Here is a 16,362-nt window from a genome sequence, read left to right as displayed (position 1 = left end):
CATTTCTTCACATTCTATTTAATTATGTCATTATTGTATATTTGTTTTAAAGTACATTGGAGTGTGCTATTTTCCTTCTTAAAAAACAAATTCCAATTTTTAAATTTTTTTTTTAGGAGGCTGGAATGAATTATATGTATCTCAAGGCGCCACGGTATCAAGGTTGTTGTGTGTATGTGCGTGTGTGTTCGCATTTGCATGCTCCAGTCTCCATCTTGCTTTTTGTCTTCTCAGTTGCTTCGCCGAAACCATGTCGATCCTGTGTAAGGCATTCTAATGAGCCTAGGAAGAGCATCTGGCGCTTTGAGATGGCAAAATAAAAAGACGAAAAAAGGAACTCCCGCATTCGATGTGCCACTCTTCCCCCATCCGCCATAATACCATTTTCACGTTTCTTTCTCCCCCAACGCCGCGATCGACTGCGCAATCACAAAGGCCAAATTAGCCTAGGCGAGGAACGTGACTTCGCCCAATGGCGTCGGGCGGCAAAAAGCGAAGGCCTGTGGCGTAAATGGCGTGAGTGGGCGGAGCTGTTGTTTCTGGTCATTTGTGTCAGCGAAGTTTTGATTGATGACTGTTGGGATGTATTTCCCACTCTCCTCTCAGATTCGCTCTCTGGAGGAAAGGGGGGTCCACAGCGGGCCCTTGGCACTCCATCGTCCACACACACACACACGAACACACACACACGTACACACACACACACACACACCCCTTTTGTTCAATGTTGGTCCCCAGATGGCTGCTGCCCACACATCTGTATTGTGGCTCGCACACAGCTGGTGTGCGTTTGTGTATTTTACATGCTAACATGGACGCACGCAGCATTGCCCGATGTCTCATTCGACGAGAAGGGCGACTGGAGGAGATAAGACGATTTCCAAATGTAAATGTGTGAACGTGTGTGAGAAAAAAGCCCAAGGGATGCTAGGTGTGTGGGTGGCGAGCGAGACGAACAAAGGGGGCTGGGAAGAGAGACCGGGGGACAGAAGCTGATTGGACGGGTGGGCGTCGGTGGAGTACGGATGCTGGTGGTGATGGGAGTGGGTGTGGGGGGTGGTTTCGGTGTATGAAAAGGATCTTCCCTCAAAGCCTCGCTAAGATATTCCTGGAGCGATTTTGGCTTTCTCTCAGTTTGCAGCCCAACATGGACCTCCTCCATCACTGTAGCAGCTACATTCGTTTGCAGCCACATTCCCACCAAGCAGTTTCATTTTGGAATGCTATGCGGTTTAAGAGGCAAGTGATCTCAAAATCATGAGAGGAGCTAGACTAAGCAGTTTGCAACCTACGGCTCTAGAGTTGCACTCTAAAAACGGATTGGTCAAATCTACAAAAAAATAAAAGGATTCAATTTGACCAATCTAGCTGGTAGTTATGTGTGACAGAGCCTTTGGTTAAAACAACCACTCTAGAATGGTAGGTGTTTTCAACCAATATATATTGGTGATTGGGCCAATCAATACAAATTGGTCATTCTGACCAAGAGATTGGTTAATCTTAATAAATTGATACAATAAATATATTTCCAAGTGATTTATCTAGACTACCAATTTCATTGGTCGTTCGGCTAACCAATTAAATTAGAATTCCCGTAACCACCCGGAATGGTCAAAGTCTGACCAATCTATTGAAGAGAAAGAAATGGATCTTTCAGTGTAAAACAATTAATAAATATTGGTCAGATCCTTTACTTGGGTCCAAAAAATTGGGTAATTTTGTATAAAATAGACCAAAAAGTTGGGTCAAATTGACCCATAAAGTAAATTTTTGATCCATAATTGGGTTACTTTTGACCCAACTGTTTTTAGAGTGTACTTTATAAGAGATGCTGCTGACCATGGGAACCTTCTGAACCTTTTGTTTTTGTTTGACATTAAAATTAAGAAATGTGAAAGTTTAAGATTTCAGGTATTTTTAAATTTTGAGAAAAAAAAATTACAGTAGAAAGCTATGGTATTTACTTGTTTAAGTTTCCATTTAACTTTTTAAGACGTACTGATAACCTTGGGAGCTCCGTGAACATTTATTTTAGAAATTTAAAATTAATTTTTGGTGTAAGATTTATTAAAAAAAGAAAAAGAAAAAAAAGAAATTCTACATTTTGAAAAGCTTGAAAAATTGTTCAATAAGAAATAATGTTTTAAGGCATTACAACAAAGTCAAGATTGGCATTTGTGTTTTAAACAATTTTGACACCAATATTTGTTCCTCCTTTTTACTCAAAATGAATATCGGCTTCAAATATCGGTTATCGGCCTCCTTGCCTTCCTAATAAGCGAAAACAGAATGATTAATGAAAAGCCCTACATGAACAAGAACACTGACAACAGCACCTGACTCAAATGATTCGTGATGATACGCCCCGTCATCAGTGGCCTTAGGTGATCGCTACATTGCTTGGCTTATCTGTGCTGCAGGGAATTTGGTACACTCAGTAGTTGACTTTCTTAACTGTTGTGATGGTATGTTGTGTGATTGGTTAATGATTGTAATCCTTTCATACTGACTGTGTCAAGCAAAATAATTCGTGGAGACCGAAAACCCTGAAAAGTTTTATTCCCTTGCCACAGCCCATTATTTGTCAAATTTCTGGTGAACGCCACCTTACATAGATTTTATGTATTCAAAGTGTAGCTCCTAGCCATAGGGGGGGGGGGGGGTGATAGAAGAAAGTGGTCGAACGAATATGTGCAATATAAATTCACATGCATAATGGACTGTTTGGTGTTCCGCAGGGTTCATTTCTGGGGCCTTTGTAGTTTTCATTGTATGTGCTGCCCCTGGGTTCCATCTGGGTCTCAATTTTTTTATACGCCATCACAAAAACCTGGCATTTGAACAGGGGTGTGTAGACTTTCAATATCCACTGTACATGCGTGACACCGTAGCATTGTACCCCAAGACCAAGTCAAAGTCTTTCATTGTCTCAAAAAGTAGAAAGATAGGAACATATGAGAAAAAATAGCATATTTAAAATAAAATTACAAAAAAAAAATTTAGATTAACGTCCTAATATTGTGAGAATAAAGTCATATATTTTCTAGAAAATAAATCGTATTTTTTATATTAACCTGTATTTTTTTTAGGTAATACAGTATGTGTGCGTGTAATTCCATAAACATGGAGTCACAGTGATGAGCTGTTCTCTCCCATTTCCCCCCCATCTGTTCAGCTGCCATTTCTGTCTTCAGAGGGATAACAACAGAGCAAGAAAGCGCACAGTCAAGATAAACCGTCAAGTGAGGGAAAAACATTCTTAAGACAGCCGTGGAGATCCGTTGTACATCTCGACAACAAAAGTATGAGGACAGCTGGCCTACTAAAAGTGAAACGCACGAAGATATGGAGTTGTTCCCTCCTTTTCAAATATAACAGCTTCCACTCTGGTGGAAGACTTTCAACAGGAATGTGGAGTGTGTCTGTATGAAGCGTTGTCCATTTAACCGGAAGAATATTTGTGAGGTCAGAGGTCATTGATGTTGGCCCACAATCTCTGATTCAGGGTGTGGGTGAGGGCTCTCAAGGACAGCTATGCTGGAAACAAAAATGGTCTTCTTCCTCAAATGGTTCCTACTAACCAACATTTTTTAAGGGATCAGGACTGGAGTCATTATGCGAAATTATGTAAATCAATTTAAAAAAAAACAAAAAAAACAAAATGCAGTTTCAGTTGGTTATCTCTTTTTTTAATTAATTTTTTTTAAAGCTCTCTTGTTTTTATTTAATTTGTTAAAGAAAATGGTTTTCCAATTTAGTTATTTTGCTAGTTTAAGTGAACGATAATAACCTTGGTGAGCATGGAAAATAAACGGTATGTAAGGGTTAAATAGAGGATGCGGTTAGACGACAGGAACAGACCAACTCCATTTGCATTCAGCCGAAGGACTAGAGGGAAACCCATTTTGACTCCAAACAGCGATAAGTGAAAATTGATTTCTATATCTGCACCTTTATCCAGATCCTCATCAAAATTCCAAATTGCATCCATATGGTAGTGGTAGCATACTCAACATAGGGTAACTGTGCTGCTTAGTGCAAGCAGGCCTTCGAAAAGATGTGTAAGAGTGAGCTTTGCGGTTGGCTTGCTGTGCTCGCCAGAGCGTGTCTTTGTGGTGGTCCAAGTGTGTGTGAGGGTTTTTCATTGTTCCTCTCCTCCTTATCTGCTGTCTTGGCGAACAGCCTGGACCGCGTTCTCCCCTTAGCGATGTGACCCGGCCCTTCAGATAACAGCCCACCCTAAAAATACTTTCCCCGCCGTTCCCCCTCACCTCTCCCGGCCTGAGGTATCCTCGGTAGTCTGCCGAGGTTCCGTGAGACTAAAACACCTCGGGCCACCTTGTGATGTCACACAATACAGCAACCCCCCCTCCCCAATAGCATTTTTCTCCTCGGCCTGGAGAAGAGAAGTGCAACTCAGACTGTTACATCACAAGTTTTCTTATCGTTTTGCTACAATAATTCCTCATCACCCCCGCAGCTCTTGCAATCACCCACACCGTGGACACGCAGATGGGATGTAGGAGGAGATGGAGAGGACACGAGCTTCTGGGCTCACTAACAATTCCACATCAAGTCATTTACCATTACGCTTCACAAAAAAAAAAGAAGAAAAAACAGTGAGGAGTACGTTGTTTGGCTAGTCGTACAGTTTGACTGTCAGGAGGAATTTGCATAAAGTGTTTGAAGTTGACGCCAAAAGCCTTTTAAGAGCTTTTCATCTTTTCTGTTGTGAAGCGCTACTACTGCAGTATATAGAATTTTTTTCTCTCAAGATATTTCTTGGTTATTTCTACTGTTTTAACTCCACATTTCGTATGTGAGGTTAGAGTTTTTATTCTTTTTGTGTGAGTTCTCGTGTGTGTGTGTGAGAGAGTGCACCCTCGCCTTTCTTTTGGCCCAAACCCACGCAGATGACCAGAGGGGGGCTTCATGTGGGTGGACAGCTCAATGGTGAGCCTTTCTCTTCACCCTCAACCTCGCTCCCCCTAAATTTAAAACAAAACAAAAAAAACAAGACACCAATCTTTTCTCACCAATGGAGAAAACAAACTTTGATATAAGCTTTCTCAAAAATATTCAACTTCAGACCCAAATGACGTTTGATTTCTCAAACAAGCTGGGCCCACATTTTGAGCTCATCTTTATTTGGTGAATAAGTAGCTGGAAACGACATGTCATACATGTTATGTTGTTTTAAAAGATTGCTATTATTTCATTTTGACAAAAAAAAAATAATCCACATATGTCCAAAATGTATTCTTACTCTTACTTTGCAATACAGTACATCAGTGCTTCTCAATTATCTTGCTTTAACCCCCCCAAGGAAGAAGAAAATATTTCACACACACCCAACTCCTCGCTATGACCATGAATAGTATAATTTTTATATAAAATAATTTTAAGTACACCTCTGCAGAGAAGCTAATACACTCTACCAATGAATGCGCCAATGCCACCTACTGTAGAGGATGTGCAATTAAAAAAATGTCTTCCTCCTGCGTTAGGGTCATAACAAAAAAATAAGTGAGAAGCAGTGCTAACTTGAAGTTTGTTATGTTATTTGAAAGAACAAAAGTAAAAAAAAAAATGCAACAGATATTAATTTAGTACAAAAAAGGGGTGCCTGTGTGATGATCAATAAAATAGTTTACAGACAAATATTTAAGGTCCCAACTCCAATTTTGTAAAAGTGTTTTCAAATTAACTTAAAATTTCGAAATTTTGAAAATGGAATTTTTGTCATTTTTTATTTTTAAATAATAATTTAAAAGATATTATTATTATTGTTAGTATTATTATTTTTTATTAAACATTTAAAAATAAACACTTATTTGATCACTACTCGGCCCCGTCCAAATGAGAAGAGTGGCTTTAAATAGAACACCAAGCAGTAAGATCACGTGAAGGTGTTTTTCCTCAAGCTGGTGATAAGAGCTTGTGTTTGGGAAGCTTAGCAAGGATTAGCCTGTCATTCTCATGATTGTCCAGTTTATCAAGTTACCTTTTATCAGTAAACACAATATAGTTCATGCATACACACATATGCACACACAATAAATGGGGTCGAAACCAAAGCCTTGCATTATGGAGAACACAAATTGTGTGTCAATTTACCTCATGGATGGACAGATCTTTGCCATGTCCAACCTTCCCAGAGTGAATTGGCCCAAACAAACATCGCCAGAGAAGTCGAGCATCATTGACGTCATCTCCAATGTGGCAGGAGACGGAGGAAGGTGCTACATGTTGACGTGTGGGACTGTGGAAGGGCAGAGGAGGGCATTAAGTCCGATGAGAACAACATGAGTCACCATCTCATACAGTCATCTTGTCCAAAGTTAACTGCATTCTTGTGTCAACAGAAAAGCTGAGTTTTTTAATGGCAATCACAGAGGAATAACTTGTGGTTGGAAATTGACCCAAAAATATTGTCTTTCAAACGCTTGGGAAGCTTTATTTCATTTAGGTGTGTTAGGAAATAGCACAAAATGTCAACACTCACTGTCCATAATAGACACACAATTGAGGGAGACCCATTACACGAGCTGTTTAATGTTTTTCAATTACCTTTTGTACACTATCAGGTGATTCTAATCGAAAACACAATGGAACTTAAAAGTTAAACACCAACCAGAGATTTCAGAAAAAAATACAGTCCTCAAGTGGTAAAAATGTTGATGATGTCAAGTTGGGCTGAAGTAATCATCAACTCTACACTCTCATTCTCTGACACCCACGTCACTCACCGGACCAGGCCCCGCCTTTTAAAGACACACACACCCAAAGCCACTGTCCAGTGTGGAACGTGATTATGGCTATCACTTGCATATTTTGTTGTTTAATAAAAATCGCTCATCGACGGGATAATCAGTTGAATGATAGAGTCAAAAAGTATTCGTATAGTCTCTTCTATGTCCAGTCTGCTCAGTCAGTACAATTATGTTAATGGTGAGGAAGCAGAGCTATGTGGATATACTAATACATGCAACACACAGTATGTTGGATGCGCAAACCTAGCCTAGTGATTGCAAAACACGTCTCATAATTAATGTTGCTTTGACTGTATTTATAGCATTCTATATTTGTGTCATGGACGCACACTTAACCCTATAGTTAAAGATGCTATACATGTTCTACATTTGGAGTCGTCACATTTCAGCAGATGAAATAGGTCATGTAGAGGAGGTGGGGGTTGGGTAGCTGTGACAAGCTTTGGGGGGGAAAAAATCCAGAACCAAAAAAAACAAAAAGAAACAAGACTGCTGATGAAGTAAAGCACCCATACCTGCACTTCAAGACACAGCATGAAATTATGACAGTGGATATTAGTCTTGTCTCCCCTGGGGAAAGTATGGCAAGACAAAGGCAATATTATGTGTAACAAATTACACTGGCGCAATTATGCATGCATGTGATCTAAATATTCCATAAATGACAGTAGAGGAGGGGGACGTTAGGGTTGATCTCAAATGAAAGGAGGAAGCGCATATGAAAAATATTCACGCCGTGATTATGAACCTAGTAAGCATGCATACAGATGAGAGCACTGGAAAATGAAACGAGCGGACCTAAAGCAATTCATCAGTGCAGACTGGTGCACTGATACACTGAACAGGCCGCATAAACGCACCTCACGGTTGCGTAATGGCCCAGCAGAGGCTAAATGTGTAAACTGTGAAGCTTTAGCTGTCATTGTGTGATCATTTTACTTCCTGCTCTCTGTATGGGAGCTCAGTGTTAAAAAACACGTATCGTATAATGCTTCTTTCGAGCTTTGGTTGTCAACTGTTATTGTTGCCGCTTTAGTTTAGTTTAGGCATGCATGAGAAACTTTATTATTGGGGTGTTAATGTAATGGCAAATTTGTCATGTTAATTATTTCACTGCTCTTGCAACACAACATCGTTAACCTATGCTAGCACAGTACTAAGGTAAAAAAAACAACATAAATCAATCCAATGAAAAACAGTACAGCGCTAAATGAGTGTGACTTTTGGTTCCACGGGACAACATAATCTCATACTATCTGCAACCTCAAAACTTTGTATGTTGGTACAGTACCATCGTAAACTAAGGACCCCCTATCATTTTTCTTTCCCACCGGTACGCGACCTACCAAAATAGAACCGTGAAACACTTTTGGGTCCCGACCCCCCAGTTGAGAATCAATGCCTTTAGAGTACGTAGCCCCCACCCACAATAAGTCAAAGCAGCAATACAGAAGTACCCTAACTAAATACTCCCTTTATATATTTTTGTATTTAAGGCACTACTTTTTTTACAGGTCTTTATACACAATTACAAAAATAATAACACATTTAGAATATACTGAGAGAGAGCAAGAGGAAGAATGGAAGAGACAAAAATATTGTACTGTATGTACCAATCCTTGTTGACATTACATCAAGTAAGAAAATTTAATTAATCAACTCAAAATATACATCACACTATTCATACCCAAAGATGTACATTATAAATAAACTTACAGCCGTTGATTTTTGTAGATGTTAAAAGCAAGATTGAAGAGGATTGAGATATATATACATATACATATATATACATTCAATAATCAATTTTTACCCTTTTCAGGGAAAATGAGGCTAAATTTGAAACACTTCCTGTTTCTTTTTCTTCTTTCAAATATGCAGTGTTAAAAACAGTCATGTGCTGCCGCATAGTGGTCAAATGTGAAATTGCACCCCCAAAATGAAAACCATCGAATTACAAGTGGACAAAATACAGGTAAATTCTGTGAAATAATGGGATTGTTTAAACCATGATGGAGGAGGGTTTACTGTACCGAATTGTCAACAAGGATTTGACAGATATACTCACTGTAACAACTCCTTTTAAATACCTCAGTACCTTGACATACACATTTTATTTATTTTTGACCAAGCTCATAACTCAATTTACTAATCAGTTTTTACCCATTGAAATTAATTGAAATGCCATTATTTGTTCCAGGCCCCCAAAAGTGATCACAATTTTTTGTTATGAAATAGGGCACTGCATTAAACATGATAAAAGAAAATGCAAAGAAACTTTTCCCCTCCTAAAGTTTAATTATTGTACATACTATACTATTTATGTGTTGAATGTGTGCCTTTTAGAGCTGTGGTCAAGTGAGAGGTATCGGGTTCACCAGTCATTGTTAATTGTGAGCATTGAGGCGTGAGTTGTGGCCTACAGCAGCACCTTTGTGAGTGAGCCATTTTTCTCACGTCACTCGAGTAAAATTTTGGCTCACAACACAAAACAATAAAAATCAGCCAAGCGATGGCTCAGTACTTGAAAGACTCAAGGTGCCAATGAAATATTATATTATGTGGTAAATCTACTTCATCTTTTTAGCATCCCAATTTTTAACTGAATAGTTTAAAACTGAAAGAAAGAAAGAAACTGAGTAAAATTATGAGGAGATTTCTGCTAAGTACCCCATAAAGCTGTCAAAAACAACACTCAAAGTTCCGATTAGCAACATTTGCGGTGCAATTGAAGAAATTGCCAGTAGGAGGTCATGAATCTTATGCAATCATGCTAATAGTCACTTCTGTGGTCATTCTGTCAGCCTTAATGCTGAATAATTATAACTTTAAACCAGAGTATCTTTGCAATGAATGTAGAATACCGACACACTGTGAACTTTTCAGTCAAGTCTACAAAGTGTGTGGGAACATTACTTCACAGTGGCACCCGCCTGTAGTATTAAAAAAAGATGCCAATCCGCTGGAGGGGGCCTTAAAATGTTAAATGAATCGTCCTGCCTGCTAGCTCATGCAAATGTATGACGCGTCTGTCAAGAAGGCTGCCTCGTTTGCTATTTGTGCTCTGGATGCCACAGGGCTGCTTGACGATTCTCCAGTCACGCAAGGGGACTCCATTCACCAGTCACTTGCTGCAATACCTTAATCTCGCCACTAAGTGGCAAAAGAGATCCATTTTCTAACCCTTCAACCTGACTTGCGTTCCAAAATGATTCATACATACCATGGGAAAGTCATTTTTGATTTGACGAATGAACGTGAGAATAGGATAATGAAACTTCGGGTATATGAAATGACCAAAAATACTGGCGGCAAAATACTTTAAGACGTTGTGTTGGAAGAGTTACAATCTTGTCTCACCATTGGAGAAAATGAATAAGACTTTGGGATAAGCTTTCTAAAAAATATTCAGACCCATTTGACGTTTGATTTCTCAAACATCATGTACTGTATTCATTCAAAGTGGGCCCACATTTTAAAGCTCATTTTTATTTGGTGAATAAGTAGCTGGAAACGACATGTCATACATGTCCTGTTGTTATAAAAGATTGCTGTTCTTTCATTTTGACAAAAAAATCCCAAATATGTCAAAAATTTATTCTTACTCATTTGCAATACAGTACATCAGTGCTTTTCAATTATTTTATGTTATGCCCCCCACACACACACACACATACTGTGTGTGTGTGTGTGTGTGTGTATCTATAATGTTCTATACAGTATGAAAGCTAATTGGTTAGCACATCTGCATCACATTTCTGAGGTTAAGGTTCAAATTTTGACTCAGGCCTTACTGTGTACAGATTTCCTTATTATTATTATCCATCCATCCATCCATTTTCTTGGCCGCTTTTCCTCACCTGGGTCGCGGGGGTGCTGGAGGCTATCCCAGCTGGCTTCGGGCAGTAGGCGGGGTACACCCTGAACTGGTTGCCAGCCAATCGCAGGGCACACAGAGACGAACAACCACACTCACATTCACACCTAGGGACAATTTGGAGAGTTCAATTAACCTGCCATGCATGTTTTTGGAATGTGGGAGGAAACCGGAGTACCCGGTGAAAACCCACGCAAGCACGGGGAGAACATGCAAACTCCACCCAGGAAGGCCGAAGCCCGGACTCGATCTCACGTCCTCTGCACTGGGAGGCGGACGTGCTAACCAGTCAGCCACCGTGCTGCCCTATTATTATTATTATTATTATTATTATTATTATTATTATTATTCATACTGTAAGTGTTCCGGGAAATAGAGTGTGAATGGTTTCTTTTGTAGCTTTTGTTTTGTTTTGTTTTTTTGTAGACAGAGGTATTTTAAAAAATAGTTTTTGTGTCGTTGTGGGATTGAACACAGCTGATTTACTTCCTGGCCAATGAAAGTAGTTCCACAGTGTTTGATATTACGGAACTGGAAATAGACTGGTATGACCAGAATGACCACAGATCCACATTGTAAAGTGGCGACTTGGAGACCAGACCGCCATTTTTTTTTTTGTGCCAGTCCAGCCCTGCTTGCACATCCATGCCTCAGTCAATGAAAGATGCTGCAAATGCCTCAAACGTAAATTTAAGCAAATATCAGTCTGATCTTATCCAAAAATTAACATGATGCTCTTCATTTAAAGAAATTGTAAATTGAATTCAGAGAGTTGTTTGTATTATTTTGTATAATACATACACATATACATATTTGAAGTTACTACTTACAACTCCCACTATGTTTAAGAGCCAAGAGAATGTGTTGATTTTGAAGTCTCATTTTCAGCATTCAAAATTTACAACACCTATTTTCACTTTACAGGGACTCACTTTCCAAATGAGACATCTTGTTTGAACCCCTTTGGTGGACGTAATAACACACAAAATATTGTGATGAGGAAAATGCATTTTTATTTAGAGCAAAAAAACAAACAGAACACTGTTCTCAATAGATTTATTGTGAACAGGTAAATAATTAAGAATACCATAGCTGAAATGTATAAATAAAACTGACACCAATAAATATTAAATTAAAGAAGTAAGTATTTTAAATATTTGAAATTAATATAAGGCAATTGTGTTTGGCTCTGCATGATGGTAAGAAGTGGTGTTTTCTTTGGCTTTCCGGGCGTCACTGCAAAACACAAACATATGAGATTTGAAAACACGTCCTAATGGAAACGGTCAGCAGCCATTTTGAGTACAAAAGCCGACTCACTTGAGCTCCATGATCTTTGTGAAGATCCAGTCTTGCTTCCAGTGGCTGCACACTTCTCCATCAGTGGTCTCAAATCTGAATGACACATCAAACAAGTCACTCAAAATCTCATTTCAGTCAATAAAGGATTCATCAAATCTTTGACTTTCTTACACGATAGCGCGGATACAAGGAGGGTTTTTCTTCTGGATCCTGTAGCCAACGATAGGAGCAGAAATCGGTCCCAAGGTGCTTTTAGTGCAGCACGAGGTCATCTTGATTCCTGTAGAATATATTTCACTTTCAGCATAATGTGAAGTTGTGCAGAATCAGCAGGATGAGGCGACTTACCAGGGCCCGCAGCAACCAGTGCCAGGTAGGCCATGAAAAGAGCTAAACATGCCAGTCTTGCACTGCACATTTGCATGATCGTTTCTTGAGATGGTCCAGATGGTCTTAGAGAAAGCTGACTGACTGTTTGATCTGGGAGGAGGAAAAGGCTGATGATCCCCTCTGGCCAGACCTCTGGGTTTTAAAGGAGAAAAAGAGGAAGCAAACTGACCGCAGGCATCATCTTGTATTCGACAGCGTGTGTATGTTGGGAGGGGACGAACTTAGGTGACGCACTTTTTCCTCTGATTTCATCATTGCAATCACATTTAACATGTCCACACACACTCATCATCAAGCTTGGCTTTAAGGAAATGCATTTTATTAGTACAGTACATTTTGGATTAGTTACACCACACTTTTCAAATAAACTTTTCTTTAAAATTGTTATTCCATTAATGCAAAGTTTTGTTGGATAGTTTCATGTTTCGGTTTTGTGGGGTTGGTTTTGTTTTGTTTAATTTTGGGTGTTCATGTTCTTATTTGTCTGTGGGTTTTGTTTCGTGTTGCTTGTCTTTACCCTCATCACATTATGTGTAATCACATTTCTGCCCACCTGTCAATAAATCACTCTACGTTTACTTATTGCCTCTGTTTGATCACGGAGCCTCCTTGGATTTGGGTCCACATCTCTCACTCCACTTTAAATCCATAACAGATAGTACACATTTTTTCTTTTTTTTTTTTTTCGTGTGTATTTTGTATTACTATATAAAGCAGAGCAGAGGTGTAGTTTCTTACTGGAATTTGTTTTGTACTAATTCATTCTGTGCTTAATAAAAATATGCTAACAAATAATTTGGCATATTTTTTCCCCCATTACATATATAATGTGTATAAACCAGCCTCCCCCCTCAATTTGCTCTATTTTATTTTTTTACTGTATTGTGAGGGCTTAAAGTACTCCGGCACGGTGCCGGATTTCCGGCGTAAGAGCCACTAGCGCAATAACAAATCCAGAGAAGTAAACATTTGACATATTTGACACGTCTGGCAAAACAACGCCAATGCAGAGAGAAGGCCAACTTCAAAAGAAACCTGTCCATACCAAGTAATATGTGGAGCGCAAATGCCAATGAATGCTTTTATTTTGAAGTTGTTCCCGGAAGCGTTTTGCCTGCCGCGGGTCGCGGCGCAACGGATGACTTGACTCGTCCTGCGGAACGTGTGTTTGTCGTTCTTATTGCCGGCGTAAACAATTGCGACCAACGTCAACAAAACAACTTCGTACAGAAATCACGTTTGATCACCAATTAAGGGAACTAAAAGAAGACTTAATTATACTGACATTGTATTGCACAGTGTGCCTGTTGCCAGTGTTTAGGGCGTCTGCAGTGTTAGCGTGCTAACGGTGCTAGCGGCTGCAGCAAAAGCCATCTGACTACTTTTCAAAGGCAGTCTAATCGACGTGATGATTTGCACACCTGACAGCCGAACACAGTTGCCTTTCCTAATAAATAAACAGTGCTCATTCAATTGTGCACTTGACGGTCGGCAAAATCACAACTGTGGTTCTGACGTCACTTTGTCTCACAGACAAAAAACTACTCAACTCGGAATTTCATTTCATACAAAGTGCTGTACATGGAGTAAAAAATCAGTCATGGAATGAAGACGGGTAAAACAAAATTAACACCAAATATATGAATAATTATTTTAAGTGGGTGAATGAATAAGTCAATAAAATATCACAAGGAGGTAAGTTAATAAAATAAAATAAATGTACTACAAAAATAACAAAATATAGCAGGCACCATAAAAAATTCAAGAGTCAAACGCCAAAGAACAAAGATGTGTTTTAAGAGTGAGTAGAGAGGGAGGTTGCCTAATATTTAACGGAACGTCATTCCAAAATCCATAGGGAGAGATTTGTCTAAAATCTCTCTTAACTTTCTAGAGAGGAAAATAATGTGCTGTTGAGCACAATTTAAGTTAAAAAAAAGTTGATTATCTAGAAATTAAATTGAATTGTTGAATATGATTATGTGTTTCACCTTACAAAAGAAGAGATCAAGCTAAGAATCATGTCCTGTCTTGTACCGACTGACTCACGCACAAAGCCATGGACATCCCCCTCATTGCGAAATTCATATTGCACCCTTAAAGTGAAGTTATTATCTTGATGATTTCAGCAAGAAAACTCTTGCACATGCTGATCACTTGCCAATGTGTCATGCTGCTTTCCTTTTGGATCAAAAAGAAAGAGGAAGGAAGGTCGATCCTGAGGTTTTCACCACAGACATCCGCCGACCATTTGGTCATTTGTCATAAAAACACTGTCGCAAGTCTTGACTTGTATGCGAAGTACTTTCGAATTCAATTGTCCTCATTGGGGTCATTGTTGAGCTGCAACATGTGCCAGCTGACTTTTGGGCAACAAACGGGGTTGCCTGGACTGAGGAGGGGGTGTGGAGGGTTGGGGGTATTTCTGGGGAGGGTGTCAACAAGCCCTCCTATATGTTTTTTTCTATTCTATTGGCATCAAGACATGAAGATCATTTGGAGAATTTGTGGCATCATTCTGAGGGGTCTTTAAGTATTTTGCAAAAACACATTCAAGTGAAAGGCTATCCATGTTAAGTATGACATTGTTGTTAGAAAATGTCTGTACTGGGGGAAGTTGATGTTTGTAGAAAGTGAGTGAGAGTGTCATGGCTGCTTGTGTAAGTTCTTACTTTAGTGAGTGGTTTAATAAAAACTAGGGGCGTCAGGCGATTTAAAATTTTCATCGTAATTAATCGCATTACTTCAATAGTTAACTCACGATTAATCACAAATTTTATATTTGTCCTAAATGTACAATAAAGTGTACAATAAAATTTTAAGTTTTCATACTCTGAACGTAAAAGTGGAAATAAATGTTAAACTAATAGAAATATGGCTGCATCTTTGATACAGTAATTTCATGATACAGTCATTCATAAAATTGAGTTAAAACTCAAAAAGATGTGCTGTACTGTAAAAAAGAGTGTGATATATTGATTTATGTTGAGGTCAATTTCTGCCACTAGATGGCACAATTGCATTTTCTATCTCATTTTTAACATGAAGCAACTTATGAAATTCTGCACATTTTAAAAATGGTAAACTACAACTTGACCCCAGTCTCCTCAAATATATGCTTTGTCATTAAATTTATTACTGCTAAATTTTGACATGGACGTGTCTGCTGCGTTGCGACTGGAATTCCCCCAGTACAGGCTTTCCAAGTAAATGGCGGTCATTAATTGAGCATTAAAAAAAAAATAGGGTTAAAGGATCTTTAAAGAAACTCAAAATTAACGCACTCATTTTGACATCTCTATTAAAAAGGCAAGATAACCAGCGGCAGATCTCCCATTACTTTGCTTGTTTTTCACCCAAACAATTCTATCTTTTAAGTTGTTCCTGTAACGGAAGCAATGGAGACTGAATGAGTTGAGGATGGCGCCAGCATGTTTTGAAACAAAGTGACAAATCGAAGACTTTTTGAAGCCGTCGTGTTCCGACAGCATTCTGAAAGTTCGGCCAATGTGTGTCAATACCACGCCGGTAGTCAATATTACTAAGACTGTCCGGAAGTTTCTGAATGAAGCATTCCTTGCAAGTGAAAAGAAGAAGTGCTCCCCACAAGGAGGAAGGAAGCATTCACTAAAATCAAGACACACTTCTGTCAATCGCGTCATGTGATTCCCACATTGCGAACGGATGAATTAAGATTTGGTTTTAAGTTCCATGAATCTGATTATGAACAAGATCTGGTGAAATTAATCATTGGATTCCAGACCTTTGCAGAGACAACGGAGATGGCAGAACTACTGACTCATAATGATACCGTGTCAGAAGAGTTAAAAACGTTGTGGTCGTTACAGAGAATTTTCATATGGAAAAAGAGTTGAGGCAAACAAACATATTGAAACGTAGGTGTATGATATGTGTTAGTTTAATCAAGACTACATATTTTACTGTGTCATTAATTGGACAACACATTACAATAGTCAATTAATCGATCAAAACTTTATTAACAAAGCAGGTTTCATACAAGGA

General features: G+C 38.9%; 1 protein-coding gene across 1 annotated transcript; it reads right to left on the bottom strand.

Moving 5' to 3' along the window:
* Positions 1 to 11,637: 11,637 nt before the first annotated feature.
* On the bottom strand, positions 11,638 to 12,430 carry LOC144044295 (uncharacterized). Its single transcript, XM_077558623.1, has 4 exons — positions 12,298 to 12,430; positions 12,121 to 12,229; positions 11,968 to 12,042; positions 11,638 to 11,883 (listed from the first exon to the last, which is right to left on the bottom strand). Exons 1-4 carry the CDS (start codon positions 12,371 to 12,373, stop codon positions 11,811 to 11,813), a joined length of 333 nt encoding a protein of 110 aa, XP_077414749.1. The 5' UTR covers positions 12,374 to 12,430; the 3' UTR covers positions 11,638 to 11,810.
* Between the last annotated feature and the right edge of the window lie 3,932 nt (positions 12,431 to 16,362).

The sequence above is a fragment of the Vanacampus margaritifer genome, chromosome 2, assembly GCF_051991255.1.
Source record: "Vanacampus margaritifer isolate UIUO_Vmar chromosome 2, RoL_Vmar_1.0, whole genome shotgun sequence".
Lineage (NCBI taxonomy): Eukaryota > Metazoa > Chordata > Actinopteri > Syngnathiformes > Syngnathidae > Vanacampus > Vanacampus margaritifer.
Note: the sequence above shows the minus strand (reverse complement) of the source record. Positions and strands in the feature narration are given on the sequence as shown.